We start from the raw sequence: 25008 nt of genomic DNA, 5'->3' as shown, positions 1-25008 counted from the left end.
TGTCACCTGCCTAAACCTGGAAGCATTTGAGTGCCGCCCCGGAAAGACACACAATGGAGGAAGTCCCAGCCAAACTGTTTTGCTTTCCTATTTATTCTGAGGACCACGTACTAGTCAGCTAGGGCTGCTAACATCAAATGTCATGCAATGGATGGTTTAAACAATAGACATTTATTTCCCACAGCTTTGGAAGCTGGAAGCTCAAGATCAAGGTGTCAGCAGAAGTGGTTCCTCATGAAACCCCGTTCCTGGCTTGCAGAGGGCCACATTTTGGCTATGCCTTCACATGGTAGAGAGAATGAGAGAGAGAGACAGAGTGAGCTCTGTTTTATCTTCCTCTTCTTATCAGGACACCAATCTTGTCAGGATCGAACCCTGCCCTTACAACCTTATCTAAACCTAATCATCTAAACCCCCCACCTCCAAATACCATCACACTGAGGGTTAGGGTCTCAACCTATGAATTTGGGAAGGGAAAAAACATTCAGTCCATAACAACCTGGCTCAAGGAATGAGACAAATCATCTCTCCCTATTTGCCCATTTCAGGGGAAACAATTTACTTCGGTTTGTATAAATTTATTTTCAGCTGTGAATTATTCCAATCTTCATTGCCCCCCAAAAAAGGACAGATTTTGGAGGGCACATAACCTCCATGTGTATGGAGGTTAGTAAGATGCAAATTGGGAGACCCATGTTTCTGAGTCAGTTCAGTCCCTGCAGGCCTGACCTTGGGGTTCTTGTTCTCTGCTTACCTCCGTTTCTCTATCTGCAAAATGATGAGACAGAACAAGATGATGGCACGTGGCTGTTTTGCCTCTGATGCTTTGTGTGTCTTTCCTGATCATTTCTGGGTTAACACAAAAGATTTGTGGGTACTCACCATCTGCAGTGTGATCGATGACCATCCACCCCATCCAGGGGAGCTTCTTTAGCTAAGATGGCACCTCTCAGAGGCTCAGTCACCCCTGGAGCAGGGGCTGAAGCCATGCACCCCAGAGTGGGCCCAAGGCAGCCCAGCTCCTGTCTCCTGTCTGTTATGGGGTCCCTCTTCCACTCAGTCGCACTGAGTAATAGGAGAAGCCCTGTCTGTCCGCCCTCCTGTCACAGAGCTCTGCTGCGCAGTGCCTGAGCCAGTGTGTTTCTGCTTCTAATGAAGGATTTATTTAGGTCACTGCTGCCTTCTGCGCACAGCAATGCAGATTAAACATGTTGAGAAGTAACTCTTCCTCTTCCTTCACTGGGGGCCTGCCTCACCACTGCACACACCTGGCTGCTCATCATTCATTCAGGAGCCCTTTCTGAAGGACCCACGGCCACTGCGTGCCCTTCCACAGAGAACTGAATTATTTCTATGTGTCACTGTCCTTTCTTCTTTGAGCCTCTGTCTGGTTGAGTCACTGCAGTACTTTGCATCATGAACAAATGTGTTTGACTAATTATCATCCCAGGATCCCATTTATAACACCCAGGATTTTTCTTTTTAAGGGACAAAAATAACTACCATGATTTGAGAGCTTACCACAGGCCAGACAGTATGGCAATACCCTAAGCATGCCACATGTACTATTTTATTTAATCCTCACAGTAAATATGTAGGGCCAGTGCATTCAATCTCAAACTCCAAGTTTCAGGGCTGTCTTGCAGATTTTAAGTTACAGAGCTAAGATTTGAGACTGGGTTTTTGGCTGTAAATCCTGTTAATTCCCAGAGTCTTCCCTCCATCTCCTGCCTCCCAAAATACAAACTCGGCAGCCAAAATCATCCCTGTCTATTTTGTCTACCACAATTGTTTTCAATCCTAGAATTAAAAATATACTACCCCAACAACAGTAGGAAACAAACAAATAAAAATCAAAAGACCTTGCCCATCTCTCCCCCGGGCCAAGAGTATCAGAATCTGAATTGGCACCGATATTCTAAGCTCACAGGGCTCTAGCCATTCCAAAGACTATCGAGGGTTAGATTAGCTCCTCTGGAAATTTATGAGGAATACAGAATCCCAGGCCTCTGCTCAGGCCTCTTGCATGAGAATCTGCATTTGTAACTGGCTTTCTAAGTGGCATGCGTGCATATGCATGTTTGGAAAGCACTTTGCCTGATGGTTGTAACTTGCAGCCACAAGTCTCTCCCAGGAGGAAATCTTTAGTTACCTCTCATGTGAACTTTTTATCCAAATCCTTGGGCCCTAATCCTTCACCTGATCTGGGGAATAATGTTGTGTGCGTTGACTTCAGACTACCTATGGGACAGGTTGCATTTATCATTCTCATTTTATCAAGGAGCACTTAGAGGTTCACAAATAACACTGAGATGGGAATCCTTCTCCCAGTGAGCACACCATGCTACCTTCCTTGGCTTGCCAAGGCATCTCCTTCCTTCGATTTCAGAGAATTCAATTTATTATCCAGTTAAACTTTTGTAAATATGGCACCTCTCAGACATGCAGAGAATTCAAGGAAGCATAGAAGTCTAGAGGAGGAGATATTCGAATAGTCCTCCTCTTTTTCAAGGAAACAATGGGGCCAATTACTCTAACTTATCCCCCACTGCATAGTAAATTGGTCCAAGAAAGCTTATTAACATTATGTGGCCTGACTTATGATCCTTTCTACCCTAAACTCTTTTCACCCCATCCCACCTCACAGCAATTACCATAAGGAAATCCAAACAAAAGTGAATGTCAACATTCGTTGAAGATTGACATGTATAAGCAATTTCAAGAAAATAAATATTTATGTAGGTCTTGAAATATCACTGTCCTCTCATAGACTGACAGGCACAAACTGAATCTATTTCCAATTTCACTGTTTCCAAAATGACTGTCAAGGATGAAAATCTGACACCACTGCGAGGTGCTCTTCAGTAGCTGTGCAAAGATGAAAGTGAAGACATTTCTCGTTCTTAACAATGAAAAAATAATCTTATACTGTTGATTGTCCAGAAGTTTGGTAGACTAAAAAAAATGACAGTTCTGTTGTTCAACCTGTCTTTCTCATGTTTCAGTGCGTTCCAGAAAATTAAATCACTCAACACCATGGGATTCTTGGAAAGAAGCAGTTCTTGCATAACAGTATAATAAATCTCACACTTCTTCTATCTCATTGTGGTTTTAAGTAAGCTCTCCCTCGCCTGGAATGCAATCCCCACTGCCCAAGGGAAAGCATCACAATTCAAAGGGGACAAAGGCACACCATGGACTTTGAGGATGGCCAGTGGAATATTTTAGTTTGATATTACCAGGTTCTGTGACCTTGAGGAGGTCATTTAACCTTAACAGCATGTTTCCATTTCTGTCATGGCAGATATGAATATGAAAGGCAGGCCATTAACATTTGTTGAATGACTGTGTGCCAGACACTGTGCCATGTATTTGGCATGGGTCATCGTATTTAATTATGATGACACCCCTATCAAGAAGATTTAAGCTCATACTTGCAGAGGGGAACATGGAGCCCCAGAGAGGTTAGACATTGACTGAGGTCAGTTAGCAATAAGAATTCTAGCCTGGATCTACCTGATTGCAAAAATCTTCTTTGTTCATCTACTACTCTCCACCACATTTTTATTGCTTAAAAATATAAAATAAAATGAGAACAATCACCTCTTGTATTGTTGCAAGTATTAGAAGAAATAATTTATACTCAAGTGCTTGCCACCTGGCACCCAGTGAGTGCTCAGCAGGTAATCTCTTCCCTTCTAACCCTTTTGTTAAATCCTATAAGTGACTTATGGTTGTATGTTTTGATCATCCCTGCTACCCTACAGGAGATTCCTACCTGTGACAGTGTGTCATCATCTCTTGTTGAGGGGCTGTGAAGGTGTCCTACAGACCGACAGATGGCAGGCATCACTGTTCCAGATTCATTAAATGTACCTCTTGTAAAATATCCTAGTTATTTCATTTCATCTATGAATATGTTCCAGCAGTGGGACTGAGAGAATATATTATAGTTAATTACATTTGAAATCTAGGTCATGATGTGAATTATGTAATAAGGAGACATAAGGAGAAAATGAAAATATTTTTGAAGGGTTGTTTCATAGCTTCCCGTCCTTTTTTAATCCAAATATTTTCTAGGCTCTCAGGTGATGTCGCCCAATCACGATTAGAAATGCTGAGTCCCCCTTTCAACTTCTGCTTTCTGCTTGACTCTCTAGAGACAGAAGTTTCAAACCCTTAAAGTTTCTCTTGCTACTGTGTTAAAATATGTTCCCAGTACCTTCCAGCTATTTGCCCGTCTACTGCATTTGACAAGTTCATTCAGCAAACAAAATGTCTAGAACGTGCTATATACCAGAAATCATGCCAGGCCCTAGAGGATAGAGTAGAGCAAGGCAAGACCTCCATTTGGAGGAAAGGCCTCCTTGGAAAGGAGTTTGGATTTAATTCCAAGTGCAAGGGAAGCCTCCATCTGGAAGATTCTGTGGACTCTCCATTGGGTTTCCCATGCCTGGCATGTGGCTACTGTCTTCACAGTGGGACTTGAGGAAGTTCACTGTTGCTGATAGGAAGGACTTTAATCTTCTCAGTTCATGAAACTCAGGCCTTGGGTTTTCACCGTAGTACCCAGAAAACAGCCTCCCTGATAGAGGGAAGTAAACAGAGAGGTAGCTGGATCTCCCTTTGGGACCTATTAACCTATCTATAAAAGGAAGGCGGAGGTTCATTGTGCCCATCTTAGCAAGTCTCAGGTTTCATAGAAATTCCGTCCTTCATCAAAGAATTGGTGCAAGGCACAAATATTCAACAGGACCAAAGAAGTCGAGCCAAGTTCATTAACAACTTGCTCACTATCTCTAGACATTGCCAAGAAAAGTGAAAGGGACAGTGAAGTACCTGGCTAACTTTCTAGACACACGACTTCATTTCTCTGAACCTCACTTTTTAAAATAATAACATGACTTACCTTGAGGACTTGCAGTGACGATTACAGCAAGCCCTGCATGGAAAGTTGCCAGCCTAGTGCCTGCTGAGTAGCAATTGCTGCAGACGGGAGCTGCGATCATTGCTTTTGCCAAGGTTGTGGCCTCTGCTTCAGGTGCTATGGAGAATTCTGTATCCATGCCCATGTCAGCCAAGGGCTTCAACTGTCAAAAGTTCCCATTTGTTTACTTTTATCTGGTTTGTTTCTTGAGGGAGAAGATCGAATTTGCCTTTGTGCTGCCTGCAGGTTCAAACCTGTCTTCCTGGTTCTTCTCCTGTTTAGGAAGCTCCTAATCTGTGAATGGGTAGGGAATCTTGCTTTCAGGAAAGTGTGTTCCACACTTAAAGAGCTCTCAGATCAAGAATTGCAAATGTGCTCAGTGCTCTCTGTCTCTATGCTCTCTAACTCAATTGCCACCAGTCATATGTGTCCTTGATATGTGCTACACAGGTAAATATATACACACTTGGATTTCGAAGACTGGGTAGAAAAAATGCAAAATCCTTCATTAATTTTATATAGTGATTAGGCCAGGTATGGTGGCTCACGCCTGTAATCCAAGCACTTTGAGAGACCGAGACAGGTGGATCACTTGAGGTCAGGAGTTCGAGACCAGTCAAACCCCATCTCTACTAAAATTGTAGTACAAAAATTAGCCAGGTGTGGTGGCACACAACTGTGGTCCCAGCTACTTGGGAGGCTGAGGCACAAGAACCACTTGAACCCAGTATGCAGAGGTTACAGTGAGCTGAAATCATGCCACTGCACTCCAGCTTGGGCAACAGAGGAAGACTCTGTCTCAAAAAAGAGAAATTATATAGGTGATTATATGTTACAGTGATAACATTTTAGATATGTTAAGCTATGTGAAATATATGTTTTAAAATGTGACCCTTAGAAAATGTCTGAATGCATATGTGATACAAAATATATTTATATTGGACAGTCCTGACACACATTGTTTCATTTCCGTCTCAAAGTAATCATTTGAGGCAGGTGGAATTATTACCATTTTACAGATGAGGCAACTGAAGCTAAGAGAGGTTAAGTCACTTTGACCAGGGTCCAAACTGGAGACAGGAATCCTGACTCCAGAGCCTGTGCAATTCATTTGGACCCTTCTACTGACCAGAACAAATGAGCAAGTTTGACCCTGTACTGCATGTACCCTGTGTGTCAGCTGACACTGGAAGTTGGTGGTCAGGGAGTTGTCATTGCTGGGTAGATTTTGTTGGGTTTTTCTTCTTTGGAGTCCCCAATACATTGTCATTATTTTACATTACAAGCACTTACTCGAAAGACAGTAATAACAGCAACTAGACTACAGAACTGGAATTCAGGAGCCAAAAGTCCTGGGAACAGATTTACTATGTGACACTGGGCAAGTCATCTTGGGGTGTGAAAGGCAGGGACTAAGTGACCCCCTTCTTCCCTGATGTTTATAATTTCACTGTCAAGATCAAGGTGGCCCACAGGAATGGCTTTATAGGTTCACCTGAGCTTAGGAATCTTTTTGTTTCTGAGAGTATTACAAAAAGGACCAAAAATCCTTTCTGTGACCCTGGGAAGTCCAAATTATAAAACCACAAGAGGAAGTTGGCTCCCAATGCCCATGGTGTGCATGTAATATAAAACAGGTTACACTATATTTCGATATTAATATATGTGTGCATACATTTACACACACACATATATACTTACACACGTTTTTACATATATACATAAAAGATACACATGGGGCATATTTATAAACATGATATATATGCTATATATAGTATGTGTGTATGTATATGTGTGCATATATACTTGCATATGTGTATATAAGATGTTAGCCAATTTCTTTCTCTATAAGTCTCAAATATTTTTGAATGAAAAAGGTCTAGACATAAGTAAATACATTTTTAGAAAGGATTAAAGTACAAACAAGGAACTTTTAAGCTACTTAACTTCCCAATATGTTGTTATTGTTTTCTTTCATGAAGGACAAACTATATTTAGTTTCTTCTTTACTGTGTGCTGGTAATTCCCCTTCAGGAAAGAAACCTCAGATGTACACTACACTAACCAGGATGCCTCAGGTTAGAGTGGAGGGAGCATAAACAGTCAGATAATAGGAATTTCAGATCTGGCCTCTGCCTCTACACTTAGGTATCAAATAATATGAATGTGTTGTTCCCTGAGTCTGAACATGGAACTATAAGATGGGGATAGCAGGCCGGGCGCAGTGGCTCACGCCTGTAATCCCAGCACTTTGGGAGGCCGAGGCAGGTGGATCACGAGGTCAGGAGATCGAGACCATCCTGGCTAACACGGTGAAACCCCGTCTCTACTAAAAATACAAAAAAAAAAAAAAATTAGCCGGGTGTGGTGGCGGGCGCCTGTAGTCCCAGCTACTGGGGAGGCTGAGGCAGGAGAATGGCGTGAACCCGGGAGGCGGAGCTTGCAGTGAGCCAAGATCACGCCACTGCACTCCAGCCTGGGCGACAGAGTGAGATTCCGTCTCAAAAAAAAAAAAAAAAAGCTGGGGATAGCAGTGAGCAACACACAGCATAGCTCTCTAAAGGGTAGTAGTTTGTCCGTCTCTCCCTTGACCAACCTGTTATACCTGCACACACACACACACACACGCATACACACATACAGACACACCCAAACATGCACATACAATTGCATACATTCTCACATCTCAAATATGTAAGAGCCAAGCACAACTGGTACATTTGGTTGAACAACCTGGATGACTTGAGAAGGAAATGAAATTCAACCGAAACACCCTGAAACCATCAGTTGACTAAAGCAATTGACCCGTTAAATTGAGCTCACCAATCGGTAGAACCAACCTGAAACATCATAGTTCGTGGTTATCCTTTCTAAAGCATTCTTGATTTTTTCTTAAAGAGTTACATCACTGATCCCTCAGGTCCCTTCTCCAGTGCACTGTGGTTCTCTAAAGGCTTCCGTCTGTTTGATTACTTGCTCTTTAATATGTTTTTCTAAACAGATAACACAATATCTGAGAAAGATAGATCAGCTGGTTGATCATAAAAATGGATGTCCTGGAATTTGTTCTTCCTTTATTCATTCTGGACAAGTTTTAAACTGATGAAGTAAATTTTGAAGCTACTGTACAAAAGATGATGGGTCCTCTTGATGGAGAACATTTTTACTACCTTTGTAAATCCCACAGTCCCCAAGCCAGGCCTGTCTCTTACCCTTCCCTTAATGTGTTTTAACAGAGACGACTCAAGTGAGAGCATCCAATCACTTCTTTAGAGGACAACATGACAGACTGAGTATCAGCTCCTTGAAAACATAAACCATGGACTGGTCTGTCCTGTGGAACCCTGAAACATCTAGGCCAGCAGTTCCTGTGTCCTTTACTGCCTAAATGTTATAAATCTTAAATAGGTAAAGAGGAGAAGTTTTGTGAAAAAGAGGTGGTTGTGGATAAAGAACCCTGAGTTTAGAGTTTTCAATTTGGGCTCTGAATTTTGAAAGACTAATAGAATTGTGTCCTTAGACAAGGCTACCCTCTATAAAATGGTGGTGACAGGCCAGGTGCAGTGGCTCATGCCTGTAATCCCAGCACTTTGGGAGGCCGAGGCGGGTGGATCACCTGAGGTTGGGAGTTCAAGACCAGCCTGACCAACATGGAGAAACCCCATCTCTACTAAACATACAAAATTGGCCAGATGTGGTGGCACATGCCTGTAATCTCAGTTACTCAGGAGACTGAGGCAGGAGAATCACTTGAACCCCGGAGGCGAAGGTTGCAGTGAACTGAGATCGCACCATTGCACTCCAGCCTGAGCAACAAGAGCAAAACTCCATCTAAAAAAAAAGAAAAAAAATGGTGGTGACATCTGCCCTGCCTTCCTACCTTACAATGTAGGATTGTAGAGACAATAGCTGAGCATAGTATGAGACCACATTATCAATAGTAAAGCTTTGGACACTTGAAGGCTTTTTTGTATGTTGTAGTAATTTCACTTGTTTATCCCTCCAGGCCTACTTCAAATGTTTCCACCACTGTGAAACCATCCCCAATTATTTCAGGCAAAATGAATGAACATGTGTCTTCGTAGTACCCTACCTAAATTACAATCATAACATATATCACCCTGATGCCTATAATCAGGCTGCATCAATTAACTTTTGCCAATTTCCTGCTGCAATACAAATCACTCCAAAACTCAGTGGCTTAAAACCACAATCATGCATCTTCGCTTATGAGATGGGATGGCCGTATGTGTCTCTCATCCTCCCCCGGGACCATGGGCTAGCCAGGGCATATTCTTCTCATGGCAAAGGCAAGAGTGAAAGAGGGTGAGCCAAAACACACAAGACCTCTTGCAGCCAGGCTGGGGACTGATATGTTGTCACATCTGCTCATATGCTAGTGGCAAGGCCAATTCAAGGGTTGGACATAGGGTGAAGAATTGGGACTAATCATGAAGTCTTTCATACTAATTTACATGCTTTGTTAGATTACAGCCCCTGGCTGGAAGAGCAGGGGGCAGGAACAAAGCCTGCTTCTATATCACCTACCCCTCTGCCAGGGACTGGTGAGTAGTAGCTATTTTATTGATTTTTGCTGAGTTCCGAAGGGTCTTCCCAACCCTTTCCTTTATAGTAAGGGTTAGCACGCTCTGACTGGGGGGCCAAACCTGGCCCGGTTGTATGCAGCCAAACAGCTAAACATATAAATGATTGCAAAAAATAATAATAGTAAAAAGGAAAATAATATTTAATGACACGTGAAAATTACATGAAATTCACTCAGTGCCCACAAATAGAGTGTTCTTGGAACACAACCACACCCATTCCCTTGTGTGTTGTCTATGGCTGTATTCCATCTATAATAGCACGGTTGAAGTTGGAGTTGGCCTAAAGTATGTCCCTTAAAGCCTAAAATACTTACTCTCTGGCCTTTTGCAGAAAATGTTTGCCATCTGCTCCTGTATAGGATAAGAAACAGAGTCCCGGGGGGTTGAATATAGTCCTCACTGCAGAGTGGCTACAGAGTCGTTAGTTGAATTATTCCTGTCTTTGTTATATGTTAATATCTTCCCTTTTTGTTCCCTAGTAATTGAAAGCCTGAAACTCCCATGTGCCACTGACTAGGAGGCTTCCGTCCTGCTGCGCTTCATGACCCAGCGACGAGCGGCCCAGTGAAGCCACCGTGGTGTCCAGCATGGCCGCGCTGCTCCTGGGCGCGGTGCTGCTGGTGGCCCAGCCCCAGCTAGTGCCTTCCCGCCCCGCCGAGCTGGGCCAGCAGGAGCTTCTGCGGAAAGCGGGGACCCTCCAGGATGACGTCCGCTATGGCGCGGCCCCGAACGGCTCTGCCCAGCAGCTGCCTCAGACCATCATCATCGGCGTGCGCAAGGGCGGCACGCGCGCGCTGCTGGAGATGCTCAGCCTGCACCCCGATGTGGCGGCCGCGGAGAACGAGGTCCACTTCTTCGACTGGGAGGAGCACTACGGCCACGGCCTGGGCTGGTACCTCAGCCAGATGCCCTTCTCCTGGCCGCACCAGCTCACGGTGGAAAAGACCCCCGCGTACTTCACGTCGCCCAAAGTGCCTGAGCGAGTCCACAGCATGAACCCGTCCATCCGGCTGCTGCTCATCCTGCGAGACCCGTCGGAGCGCGTGCTATCTGACTACACCCAAGTGTTCTACAACCACATGCAGAAGCGCAAACCCTACCCGTCCATCGAGGAGTTCCTGGTGCGCGACGGCCGGCTCAACGTGGACTACAAGGCCCTCAACCGCAGCCTCTACCACGTGCACATGCAGAACTGGCTGCGCTTCTTCCCGCTGCGCCACATCCACATTGTGGACGGCGACCGCCTCATCAGGGATCCTTTCCCCGAGATCCAAAAGGTCGAGAGGTTCCTGAAGCTGTCGCCGCAGATCAATGCCTCGAACTTCTACTTTAACAAAACCAAGGGCTTTTACTGCCTGCGGGACAGCGGCCGGGACCGCTGCTTACATGAGTCCAAAGGCCGGGCGCACCCCCAAGTAGATCCCAAACTACTCAATAAACTGCACGAATATTTTCATGAGCCAAATAAGAAATTCTTCGAGCTTGTTGGCAGAACATTTGACTGGCACTGATTTGCAATAAGCTAAGCTCAGAAACTTTCCTACTGTAAGTTCTGGTGTACATCTGGGGGAGGGGAAAGAATTTTAAAAAAGCATTTAAGGTATAATTTATTTGTAAAATCCATAAAGTACTTCTGTACAGTATTAGATTCACAATTGCCATATATACTAGTTATATTTTTCTACTTGTTAAATGGAGGGCATTTTGTATTGTTTTTCATGGTTGTTAACATTGTGTAATATGTCTCTATATGAAGGAACTAAACTATTTCACTGAAAAAAAAAAAAAAGATTTTTCTGGAGACGCTATCTTTTTTTGAATATAATTAACTTGCCCCCAACTCAAAATAGCTGTCTGTGTTGCACTCATTGCAAAATCTAAATTCTTTTGTTACTTAAAAAAAAACCACGTTTTTTATGGCTGTTATAGTCGTCTCTCTCCCCTCTCCTTTCTGCATTGCTCTTTTTAATTTTCAATGTCTCATTGTGATCATCAGATTTATTTTTACTTGGATTGTAAGATTTATCTCCTTGATGATTCCTTGCCATTTTTGGAGGTCACGGTTTTACCCATTCCCACGTGTAAACTTCAAGTAAACGAAGCAATATTCAGGATGGAGAAGCAGTTAGTGACTGGCTAGAAGTCCCTTGGGATCCATCTTGACCTCAAAGAATATTTGCATACGCTTCTGATCTCAGCAGTGGTTGAAACCTACAATAAAGAGGATTAAACCCTTGGCCTTCAGAACGATCTTGGGCCTGGGTACTTTGCCCCAAGTGGCAGTTGGCCTCCAGAAAGCCAATTAGAATAGAAAAGAGAAACTGCAAAATCTATGTGTGTCTTCATCCTGTAGGTTCTGTGAAAGGCTGACTAAAAGGGTAGTAGTCTTTTGCTTAGTTTAAAAGTGCTTACTTCCTGAAAGATACATTGGCATTATAGACATATATTCCATATGCACTGAGACATAAATATGTGTATGTTTCAAAATCAACTCTAAATTTGGAGTCCTGAATGTGAAAGAAAATGTAAACTCCCAAGGGTTGAAGTTAAAAAGAGAAAAGGGCAGAGTTGAGGGTAGCACCGAAGAGAGCCACTGTACCTGCCCCCAGAGGAGAGGCTGGAGTTCATTTTCACTTCTGCCCCCGAGCAGCCAGGTTGTTGGAGATGGTCACATAAACCCGTCTTATCCTCAGTTTTTTCATGCATTCTTCATGCAGTCAGCCTTTTACAAAATTAAACACATCGGATTTTAGTAAAAATAAAACATTTATTACAGTAAAAGAGAAAATACAAACAAGCAAAATAGACTGGTTTCCTGACATAGTTTATACCGAAGGAAAATGACAGAAATGGATATTATTAATCACCTCCTACACTTAAGAACTCATTGAAATTTCTCCAAGCCACCCCAGGATGCAGATATTATTATGGAAATTTCAAATAGGAGAAAATAGGTCCAGAGAACATGAGAAACTTGCCCAAGATCACATTGACTATAAACTCAGGCTTAGAGGCTACTCAGAGTCAAAGCACAGGTTATTTATGTATTTACTTTTTACCCAACTCTTTCTGAGCTCAGAAGGAAAAGCCCAGACTCAGAGCCAGTTCTTCCTGACCTGACTTGACATTTCTTCCCAGGTGCCAAGTATCTTCCATCCTAAGAGGTGTGTCCCAGCTACAGGAAGGGCAAGAAGCAGCCTCCATTTTTCTCAGCAGTGTTATCAGGGAAGTGAGTCACCTTGGTATGTTTCAGCAGCTCCAGCCTGACCTGACCTTAGCATGGCCTATGCCTCACCCATATCATGCACAGAGAGCAGAGAGGATGCCTTCCTCTTTATAATCCATTAAAGTTGTCATTAAACCATCATCTCCCCCGGAGGAAGTAGCGGAAATATTTACAGCAGGCCCCTGGTGGACTGGGTACTTCTCAATAGGCAGACAGCCTCCCTCTGCAGCACATCGTTGGACCTTGCTTGTACCGTACTCGTTGAAGAGCTGAAGAAATAAGAGGGCTCAGAAAGGTTAAGTCGTTTCCAAGCCTGTTCAGGAATATGGTGACTGAAAGGAAACTGCAATGAGAGTCTCTGACTCTGAAGAAGATGCTCTTTGCAAATGGCCTGTATATTCCTGTGCCCTGACAGGGATGGTCTGGTTGAAGCGTGAACTGTTGTTGCAAGAGGCAGCGGGGAGGAGTGGAGGAAGACAGGACCGGCACATGGAACATAATCTAGCTGCTGGGACTGGCATAGTTGATGGAGGGCATGGTCCAGTGTAAAATGATTAGTGAATGTAAATCCAATGTTTTCATTTGGGGGTGCAGAGCTGTGGCTAAAGGAATGTTCAAATGAGTCTACCATGAGCAAGGGGTCAGAGGTCCTAGTGGCACTGTATGTTCATTCATTTTTGGTACAACCCCAGCCAGTCATTGAGAAAGTACACAGGGTAAGAAACCTTCACTCCAGATTTACCCAAGGTATTTATTAATAGATATCACCGAGCACTGTCAAATTCAAAGGAGGCCCTGAAGTAGACCCTGGCCTGTCCTGATAGGGCCAAAATGCAGTGACTCGGGAGCCTAATAGACACCCAGTCCCTCCCAAACATGCCTCCTACCAACTCCATTAACAGAGACAGATGTCAGTGGAAGGGGTGGGGCTCCTGTCCAGACCACTCCAGCCCAGGGACAGCCTGGGGGATCTAGGTGGGTCCTTCCAGAGAGGCAGCTGAGAGCAACTGAACCAAGCCTCAGCTATTAGATTTGGAATATTTACACACTTGACACTCCAGAGTCAGAACAGCACCTTCCATTTCCCTTCCTCCTGGAATCAGATAGGGTTGAAATCCTTTTAACACTATTTGGTTATCAGCTCACAGCCTGAAGGTTTGCGAGTTTAAGAAAAGTGACATGCCTCTGAGCACAGGGTGCTTTACTCCTTCTGTGCTGGGAGGCTTACCCAACTGAAAGGAGATGCAGGGTAGGGGAGGCCAATGCCTAGTGTGCCTGCTGCTTACAGGGGTGGAGTCACAGGTCACCATTATCCATTAAAATTTTACTTTTTTGAGCCCCTACCATATGCTCAACATGGTATTAAGTCCTCAAGAATATAAAAAGAAAATACAACAGGAACTAGTAGACATTAACTGTTTGTTCTGGACTTTAACAAAAATCCAGAGGGTCTTGGAGTACAAGGGGAAAGACATTTAGCTGTGTATAGACTGGGTGGGGCGATATGTTCCATGGTTTGACATTCAGTTCAGCAACATTGCTGAGAGAAATCAACTAGCCCCCTTATAGAGAAGAGGAAACTGAGGTTTTAAAAGTGGTCCTGGCCAGGCACGGTGGCTCACGTCTGTAATCCCAGCACTTTGGGAGGCCGAGGTGGGTGAATCATGGGGTCAAGAGTTCAAGACCAGCCTGACCAATGTGGTGAAACCCCATCTCTACTAAAAATACAAAAATTAGCCAAGCATGAAGGTGCGTGCCCGTAATCCCAGCTACTTAGGAGGCTGAGGCAGGAGAATCACTTGAACCTGGAAGGAAGAGGTTGCAGTGAGACGAGATGATGCCACTGCACTCCAGCCTGGGTGACAGAGCAAGACTCCATCTCAAAAAAATAAAATAATAATAAAAAATAAAAAGTGATCCTGACCTCATGTCACTTTTTTCAGAAGAAAGGATTCTTGCTCCCTCCAGGGAAATAGTCCAGAAATGGGAAATGTTGACATCACGTATCACAAAAGAAGTTGAAAAAGATCAGAGACCCTCTCCAGAATGTCATTTGTCAGAAATATTAAGAAATAGAGAATCTTCCCAGAGGTCGCATGGCAGGGCAGGTCACTTAACTTGTGGGCCACAGAAACCCTGACCCTCCTATGGGAAGGTTTCATGGAGGAATCGCCATAAAGCTGGGGCACGAATGGCAGTGGTGTCACCAGAGCAGGGCATTCTGAACAAGGGAAACTTGAGACATGAAGACAGTGGTCATTGGGAGAGACCGGGGGTAGAGGGTAGAGGTAGGCAAGAGATTTGTCTAAGTGGCATGTCAAATGTGTTAAACTCAATGAGAAGCTACTGCTTTCCAAGGCTGGAGTGCTGAAAGCTTACTTAGCAGGCACCCTTGTGAATTTGGCTCCTGTGCAGGTGTATCTGTTGCATAAAAATAACTATCATTTGTTGCACACCTGCCATGTGCTTGGTATTTTAAATATATTGCTTCTAACCTATATAACAACTCTAAGAAGTAGAACATGGGCTACTAATTTTACAGAAAAATAAACTCAGAAATTAAAGGGCTTGCCCATGTTGATAGAGCCATTGTTTCTTACAAATGAAATTTTGTCTTGGGTGTCTCTGTTCCTTTTCAGTCCATCTGTTTGTGGGTAAGTGGGGGATGACATAAAGCATATGTATCTGTCTATTAGGCAGAGCTGTAAGGGAAATTATGGGCATCTAGGATTTGGAGTTGGACAGTTAGGGTGACGCCAAGATCACCTTCAAGCAAAGCAGTGGCTGGGATTTGATGCAACAAGGATGTGACAAAACATGCTTCTAACTGACAGCAGCTCATTTTGGAAGACTGAGCCTGAGTTAAAGGCCAGAGCAACGTAACAGAGTTCTCCAAACAGCACACAATGAGAGAAAGCCAAAGCTAAAGAGGACATCACCAGATTTAGCTGCTTCACTAAAGTGTTTTGATGTAGAAAATGAACTTGGTGCTTTAGTTCTCCCTGATGTCAAGACCTTTATTCCATTTTGCCCAAATTTCCCAGTTAGATAACAGTAAAGAGAGAGAGCCGGAAGACCTGGGTGTGCATCCTAGCTGTATCAATCACTGGCCATGGGATCTTAGATTCAGATTCTGAGAACCTCCATTTCCTTCTCCATAAAAATGGGCAGATATGTACTATACTCTGTTTTGGGGAAAACTCAAATTCAATGAGATAAAGTAGGTAAAAACTATAAACTCAGTACATATGTTGTTTAGTGGTTAAAAACATTTGGGACTTTAGGAGACAGACCAAAACTGCTTTTGAACCAGTCGGCAGAAATGCACTGCCTTTTTTCCTCCTCTGCTTCCCAGCTATGTGACTGTAGCTATTGCTGTTAGTGCTTCATCCAGACCTCATTTACCATGGAACTGCTCTCAACTGCGGCTGCCACAAAGATTGTCTTCTGGTGACTCACCCTGACTATTTTCTGAAGGATTTCTCTTAGTTGGTAGGAGTTTCCTTACCTGAAGATGCCCGGGAAGTGTTGCCCACCCTACTCTCCTGCTTTCCTAGGGTTAGGGCATGACTAATGATTGACTGATCGATGTGGGATGGGGCAAGGGGGGTAGTAGGGTAACTGTTCACCCTCATTGCCTCTGGGCAGGACAACCTCTGTTGCGACTCGTGCTCAGAGCTCCTTGTGAGATCAGGCTGAGGCTAGACTTCTTCTGAAACCCTACTTTTACTTATTTCTTCTCAAACTTCATCCTTTTCCCACATTACCTTACCCATTTCTTCTGCTACCCTATTCTCAGAAAATGTGTTTCCCAAGAATACAGGAACCCCCCCTCAGGCTTTGCTTCCAGAGCATCAACTCTAAGGTTTTAACCTTGCATGCATGTTTTCTTCTCTCTGTATTTTAAATGCATAATGTGATCAACCCACAGAGTTATCAGAATTCTTCCAATTAAATGAGATACAGCAGAGAATGAGTCTATTTTATTGGCTAGCAAATAGCAAAGTGTTAAATACAATAATGGATGAAATTGTTACCAAGTAGTAGGCTCTTTAATTAGCTTATCAGACTACCAAAATAGTATAATGCATCAATATCAAACTTAAATTCCAACTTCATAAAACAATTCTGGACCCAACAAAGATGAAGGTATTACTCCATCTTATGTAGCAATATGTTGTATTTCTATTGTTTGATAGATAGTCCACTTAGAACTAACACATGGATGTCTCTTCCTTTTGATTGCAACCCTCTGGCACTTAACACTGTGCCTGGCACATGGTAAGTAAGGAGTATTAATGCTTGTTTGTGGATTGAAGGGTAACTCTAGGTCAGCTGTCAGTTTTATGCGAAAGCCCCTTCTACCACATCCCAGTCTCATGATCTGGCCCACCTCCTGGAAGTACCCTTTCTGGCCCAGACACTGGTAGGTACTTTATAATATGCTGTTTTATGTAATCTTCACAAACCTCAGGGGAAATAATCAATTCAAGCTTCCTGTGTTTGCTTACCATTAGATCCCCAATAAATAGTAACAATACTTGACATAGGAGCTGTAAATATTTATTAATCAAAAAATCACCCTAATACCCAAGCTCTTTTCACTATGCCTTACTATATGACCTCTTCTCGAATACTGAAACAGTGGATAGTTCTCCAAGGTAACCCATGATATCTCCAAACTGGCTATTGAAATTCATACCTACTGTACCTCGACCTACATTCTCTCCTGAATCTGAGTTCTACCACACAGTGCCATAATGAACAGGTCTAATACCACTTTCTCACGTTGGCCTACTGAAAAGAGCTCTGACCTTGGATTCTGAAGACCTGAATTTAGAAGTTTATCTCCCAGCCTTTTTCACAGCTATGTGACCTTGGGCAATTTCCTTAACTGCCCTGAACTTCCAGTACCTTTCTGTAAAATAGGGATAATGATGCCTTCCTCACAGAGATTCTATGAACATTTTATGGAAAATGGACAATGGACATATAAGAGATCACAATTTCATAAACTCTGCAAATATGTAAAAGTAAGTCTTTCTAATTCCTATTTAGCTCTCATGACTGGTATCATCTTTGACAGAAAGTAAAGGAATAATACTCACGTTTATTAAAACCTAGGTATTATCTCATTTAACCTTCATATCGACCTATAAGATAAATGCCACTATTTCACTTATTTTATATATGGATGGGGAACCAATGCACGTAGACATTAAGTAATTCGCCCAAGGTTACATGGCTAGTAAATGGTGCAGCCAGATTTGTCTCCTGCGTATTCTCTTCATAACTAAAATGCTTTACCTCTAGGCTATAATGCCTGTAAATGCAAAAGAGAATCTCTTCTCCAACATGTCTGTTCATAGAAAGAGCTAGAAAACAAAGAAAGCAAAGATAGAGATCAGAAGCTTAATATAAATATCAGAAAAAAAGGCTGTGGCAGGCAGAATTCTACAATGGCTCCCTTGGTTTCCACCTACCTGTATACAAACCCTGCATAGAACCCTTGCCTTGAATGTGAGCAGAAATTATAAATAAGATGAGGCATTTACTCTCTTGGTTAGAGTACTGTACATGGCAAAGGTGATGGGCTATAAAGACATTGTGTTATGTAAGACTCCAACTTATCACACTGGGAAGATTCTTCTACTGGTTTTGAAGGCATCACCTGCCATGTTGCGAGAGTAGCAAGGGACTGCAGTGGCCAGTAGTAGCTGAGAGTGTCCCCAGCCAATATCCAACAAGAAAGCAAAGATCTCAATACTCCAGTTTCAAAGACTAAATTTTTCCAACAATAAGTGAGCTTGGAAGATGGCCTCAAGCTCCGTATAAGAAAGTCGTCTGACTAAAATCTTGATTGCTGCTTGGAAAGGCTACAGCAGAGGTAGGATGTGCTCGAACTCCTGTCACAGGGAAATTGAGATAATAGGTGTATATTGGTTTAAGCTGCTAAGTTTGTAGTAATTTGTTACGTAATAGGTAATTAATTCAAAGTGTAAGTCTATTATCTGGTCTATTCATCTTACCTCATGCTCACTTTTCTATATGCTCCCTTGAAAACAAACAAAATGTATGGATTTTTGTTGCCCAAGGCTTGCATTCCCATTGTATACTAACCAGAGCCTAATAGCAAGGTTATTCAGAGATGACAACTGTCAAATTTTTATTTATATTCTTTGAGATAAAACACACACACACACACACACACACACACACACACACGACTGCGGCTTCATCAGTTGATAGAGTTGAAAGGGAACTTACAGGTCATTTTAGCCAAACTTCTCTTTTTATAGAAGGATTTGAGGTCTGGAGGAGTAAAGTAATGTAGGTAGCAGCAGAATCCAAGGGAGATCTCAGAACTACTTTGTAATATCTATCACACTGTGTATCTGTTGTCTAATCCCTTGCTCTCCAAGTGAAGGTCTGTTGCTTACTGTGCAAACCAATGCGCCACACAGTTCTCTGCATAAAGCAGATACTCAGCTGAGAGTTGATTGAGATTATGCTCCTCATTTAGTAGCGTTTTTGGTGCAGCAGGAAAAACAATAATGGCTAAACAGACCGGGTGTTCCAGTTACCTAAGGCTATGTAACAAACCACTCCAAAACTTAGTGTATAAAGAAACAATCTATTACCTCTTATGGTTCTATGGGTAAATTGGAAACATCTGGGAAAGTCTTGCTTGGGGGTTTATCTGGTTGTAGTCAGGTGGTGGCTAGGACTGTAGTCATCTGAAGACTAACCTCATCTGGATGGCCAAGATGGCTTCTTTAATCACATGTTGGGATGACTGCAACACCTCCATGTGGCCAACTTGGGATTCCTCACAGCACGGCCAACTTAGAGTTATTGGTGGAACTTTTTATATGGTAGCTGGCTTTCCCTAGAATGTTCCAAGAAACCAAGGCAAAAGCTGCAAATGTTACATAGTGAAACTATTGCCACATTTAATGTTTCAACAAGGCCAGCCCAAATTCAGTGTGGGAAAAGACCATATAAGAGGCAGAATAATAGGAGGAGTGTTCACAGGGAGGCCCTCTGTGGAGACTAGCTTCCATACCTGGTTGTTCCTCGACAATAAAATGGACAGAACACCTGCTTAATGGTTATGTGGTCATACTTAAAAAGGGAGATTAATATAAGTGTAAGCTTTCAGGATATTAGTGTCCATTACACAAATGTAAGTTATCATTATTATAAGTCCTTGGGCTTGCTATGTAATTTCAACTATTTTGACCTAAGGAATGTGGCCAGTTCACTCCTCTTTTGATACTGTGTGATGGTGATTAAGTGATTTTGCATAGATCAATTTATTCTACAAGTAGAATCAGGCATGCACAGTATGTTGCTTCCCCTGAATTTTTTTATGGCTCCACCAAACCACGTGAAGAAAAGATACACTTAGAACAAATTACAGGCTGGAGTCAGCTTGGAAAACTTTGTGTTATATGAAAGCACAAACCCTGACAGACCTGCAAAACCTCTTAGACAATTTGTCAGACATAAAAGACTATTGCTGAGACATTTAACACTGGATATTAAAAGCTGTGCACAGCATTCAAAAGACAATATATGGCAGACTCTATTTCCACTTTCTTTAATTTGGAAGTTCTATCTTTAGTAGCAATTTACATTTTCCACACAATTAAAGACTGTACCTAGTTCTGATTTGCACTTCAAGTATCCAATTCGACTGTGATTTACATTTTCTTCTCTGTTTATCTGTTTATTTTCCTCTCAGTCAGAAAACGAGGTTTTAAATTTTGGCATCATCACTTAAAATCTGGGTAATGATGGGCAAATTTGATTAACCATTTCAGAGGGTCAGTTGGCTGATATGTTAAATAGGAATATGATTTTATTTCAGGAATTGTGGCTCTTGAAGCCTATGAGCATAGCCAGGCATGCAGTAGATATTGAACATGTACATATTCACTGATCTTTTAATACACTTTTTATTGGTTCATTCAAAGGGTCTGTAAATAGGAATTCACTTGCGACAATAGAACAGCCCTTCAGATATCATTGTACCACCATGAATGTCAAGGCCAATACATCTAAAAATCAATGAAATTTTATTGTGCCTCTAATGGTAACCACTTACATAAGTTCAAGCCATGGGCAAATGTGATATAGTGGTATAGTAAGAATTATGCACAAATGCTCCTTGACTTACAATGGAGTTATATCCCAATAAATCTGATTTATTGAAATATCTTGATAAGTTGAAAATATTGTAAATCAAAAATACATTTAATATCCTAATCTATTGAACATCATAGATAAGCCTAGCCTACCTTAAACATGCATAGAACACTTACATTAGCTTAAAGTTGGGCAAAATAATCTACCACAAAGCGTATTTTAGAATGAAATGTTGAATATCTCATGTCATTTATTGAATATTGTACTGAAAGTGAAAAACAGATTGGTTGTACGAGTACCCACCACTAGCACATACAGCTGAAAGCACACTGGGCCTGAAATATGTTTGAAGCATTGAACTAAAATTAATTTTTGAATGATGGGGATGCTACAACACCAGGGTCATCAATTTCTCTCTCTTCCAGTGAGGCTTAAGAAGAGCTGATAGAAGGCACTGGAACATGGACGCTTGTTTATGGGTCAGCAGCAATAGGATTTTTCAGGACTATACTAAATGTCAGTTTACCCCGGTGAGCATGTGGCTGAATGGGAACTACTTCTCGCTGCCACTGCTCAGCCTTGCTAGAGAGTATCTTACTGAATATCACTAGACCAGGAAGATACCAAAATTCAAAATTGGAAATATGGTTTCTACTGAATTTGTATGGCTTCTGCTACTATCACAAAGTCCAAAAATAGTAAGCCAAATCACTGTAAGCTGAGAACCATCTCTGTGTTGGTCTTCAACTTGTTCTTGACATACAGCTTCTAAAACCCTTGGAATTTCCTAAGGGATAAAAAGCAATAAAGCACAGAAAGGAGCCTTTTGTTATTCAGAACAGGCCCCTTTCAACCACACCTGAGTTAACATTGATGAGAAGACTTTTGTAAAACTCCTGGATAACCACAGGATGGGAGGTGGTTGCCAGGGGAACCAACCACGTGATTAAAAGTTCTGAACTTTCAGCCCTAGCTCCCACACTCCCCCACTTCCGATCTCCATGAAGGAAGCGGGTGAAGAGGGACTGAAGATTGAGTTGATCACCAATGGTCAGTGATTTAATCAGCCATACCTACTTAATGATGTGACCATAAAAACCCAAAAGGACAGAGTTCAGAGTTTCCAAGTCGATGAACATTTGGGGGTGCTGGGAGGATAGCAAGGGCAGAGAGGCCATGGACACTCTGCACTCCTTCATTCTGCATCTTCCCATGGCAGAAGGTGGAAGGGCAAGGGACGGTGAGAGCAAGAGAGCAAAATATGCTGAACTCACTTTTAAAAGAAACCCACTCTTGTAACAGCTATTTCACTCCCTTGATAATGACATTAATCCATTCCTTCAGGCTGAGCTCTCATGACATAATCACCTCTTATGAGGCCCTGCCTCCCAACAGTGTTGCATTGGAGATTAAGTTTTCAACACATAAATTTTGGGGACATATTCAAACCATAGCATTCCATTCTTGGTCCCCCAAATGTATGTTCTTACAGTGCAAAATACATTCATTCTATCCCAATAGTCTCAGAAGTCTTAACTTGTTCCAGTCATCAACTGAAAAGTTCAAAGTCCAGAGTCTCATCTAAATCAAATATAAGTGACACTAAAGGCGCAATTCATTGGAGGCAAATAGTTTTTCAGTTGTGAGCCTGTGAAATTAACAAGGTACACGGTTCCAAAATACAATGGTGAAACAGGCACAGAACAGACACTCCCACTTCAAAAGGGAGAAATAGACAAGAAGAAAGGAGTAACTGGGCCCAACTAAGTCCAAAACCCAACAGGGAAAACAACATTCAGTCTTCAATCTGGAGAATCATTTATTTTGACTCCATGTCCTGAATCCGGAGAACAAAGTGGGTTAGGAACTGGGTCCCCAAAGTCTCAGGCAGCCCCATGCCTAGGACTTTGCCGAGCACAATCCATCCAGAAGCTATCATAGGTTAAAATTTTGCACCTGCAACTGCAGGGCTCCTGGAGCTGCATTCCAGTGGCTTTACAGTTCTGGGGTCTCAGGGGCTGTTCCACTCTCATAGCACCATTAGGCTTTGCACTAGTGTGTGCTGTCTGTAGTGTCTACTCCTGTGACAGGTCTATGTCCCCAGACTGTCCAAGACATCCTTTGAAATTTAGATGGAGGCCATCTTGGCCACACAGCTCTTGCATTTTGTTTGTCTGCAGAATTAGAATCGCATGAGTTCTCCTGAAGTTTATGGCTTGTAACTTTGGGAACGGTGGGCAAAGCCACACCTGGACTCACCTGAGCCACAGCTGGGGTGGCGGAGGGATGCTGCACCAGAATTCAGGGATCCCTGAATTTTAGATGTCACAGGGCAGCAGATTCTGAGGTTCCATGGGCACTTCTTTGAAAACCTTGCCTTGAAGTTTCTAGCTCACCTGGGATATCTCTGAAATGCTTCCAAGAGCATTCTCTCATTGTCTGGTTAAATGGAAGCTGGCTTCCTTCTATCCATATTAATCACTTTAGCAAATGGTCACTTGGCCACACTCTTAGTGTTCTCTCCCAAGCATGTATTTTGTTTTTTGTTTTTTGTTTGTTTGTTTCTTTCTTTCTTTTTTCTATTCCTGACATGTCAGGCTAAGCTTTTCCAAGTCTTTTCATTCTGCTTCCCTTTTAATTATAAATTTCCTCTTTGCATCACTTCTGACTTCTATCACTTCACTGTAAGCGGTTACAAGTAGCCAGGCAAGTCTTTCAATATCTTGCTTAGTAATTTCTTCTACCAAATATCCTATGAGGTTGGTGCAGATGTAATTGCGGTTTTGCCGTTACATCCAATGGCAAAAACCAGCCTAAGAGTTTATCACTCTTACTTAAATTGCACCTTCCATAAAGCCCTTGAAAATGGACACAGTTCAACCAAATCCTTTGTCAATTTAGGACAAAGATAGGCTTTATTTCGGTTTCCAATAAATTATTCCTTGTTTCTATCTCAGTCCTCATCAGAGTGGCTTTTACTGTTCATATTTCTACCAACATTCTGATCATGACCACATAAATAAACTTTAAGAAGATTCAGACTTTTCTTACAGCTATTCTCTTCTTCTGAGTCCTCCCCACAACAGCCCTTAATGCTCTGTTTATGGCAATCTAGGCTTTTCCTAGCCTGCTTTCCTAAATAATTCTAAACTGTGCACATTCCCCAGTTCCAAAGCTGCTTTCACATTTTCAGGTATTTGTTATAGCAACATCATCACTTGTTCAGTACCAATTTTCTGTCTGAGTCCATTTTATTTTGCTACAGCAGAATACCACATATTAAGTAATTTATAATAAACAGAAATTTATTTGGCTTATGGTTCTGAGGACTGGGGAGTCCAAGAGCACTTGAGAGCCTTAGTGCCATGTCATCCAATGGAACAAGGCATATAGATGAGGGTGGGAGTGAGAGAACATGAGGGGGGCAAACTCACTTTTCTAATAAATTTAGTCTTTGGTAACTAATCCACTCCCTTGATAATGACATTCATCCTTTCATTAGGGCAAAGCCTTCATGACCTAATTACCTCTTGTTAGGCTCCAACCCCAATCATTGGAGATTGAGTTTCCAACATATGAATTTTTTGAGATACGTTCAAACTATAACACATATCTCCCATTTGTCAGCTTCTGAGTTGTATCTTTTATAATAAACTTGTAATCTTATGTAAAGCACTTTTCTGAGTTCTATACGCTATTGTAGAAAATTATTAAACCTGAGAAAGGGGGTTACTGGAACCTCTGAATTTGTACTTGCCAAGTCAGAAGCAATGATGACACCCTAGATCTTGATACTGACTTTTGAAGTGGGGGCAGTCTTGTGGGACTGAACCTTAGCCAATGGGGTCTGATACGATCCTGAGATCGTACGAGTTAAATGATTGAGTTAAATCATAGGACACCCAGCTGTTGTCTGCCAAGAATTTAAAAATTGTTTGGTGTGAGGGAGAAAAAAAGCACACATTTGATGACCAGAAGTGAAATAGTGGTGTGGAAGTTGAGTAAGTATAAAGAAAAACAATTTGTTTTATCCTGTGTAACAAACAAACACCATTTTTAAGATAATTATCAGGATTATAAAGATCATTTTGTTTTTC

At 42.3% G+C, this 25008-nt stretch overlaps 1 protein-coding gene across 3 annotated transcripts in view; it reads left to right on the top strand.

Annotated features, from left to right (window-relative positions):
• HS3ST1 (heparan sulfate-glucosamine 3-sulfotransferase 1) overlaps nucleotides 1-16730 on the top strand; it is a 37303-nt gene extending 20573 nt beyond the window's left edge. For 2 of the 3 annotated variants that reach the window (XM_005554489.5, XM_005554488.5), the window contains exon 2: nucleotides 10014-16730. In XM_005554489.5, the coding sequence (XP_005554546.2) occupies nucleotides 10122-11045 (924 nt within the window). In that variant the 5' untranslated portion in view covers nucleotides 10014-10121 and the 3' untranslated portion in view covers nucleotides 11046-16730. Of the gene's footprint in view, nucleotides 1-8163; nucleotides 8336-10013 lie in introns of all 3 variants that reach the window. The other variant, XM_005554487.5, reaches the window with a different exon arrangement.
• The last annotated feature ends 8278 nt before the right edge of the window (nucleotides 16731-25008 follow it).

Source organism: Macaca fascicularis, chromosome 5, assembly GCF_037993035.2.
Source record: "Macaca fascicularis isolate 582-1 chromosome 5, T2T-MFA8v1.1".
NCBI lineage: Eukaryota > Metazoa > Chordata > Mammalia > Primates > Cercopithecidae > Macaca > Macaca fascicularis.
The sequence above is the reverse complement of the archived record's forward strand: the minus strand, read 5'-3'. Positions and strand labels throughout refer to the sequence as shown.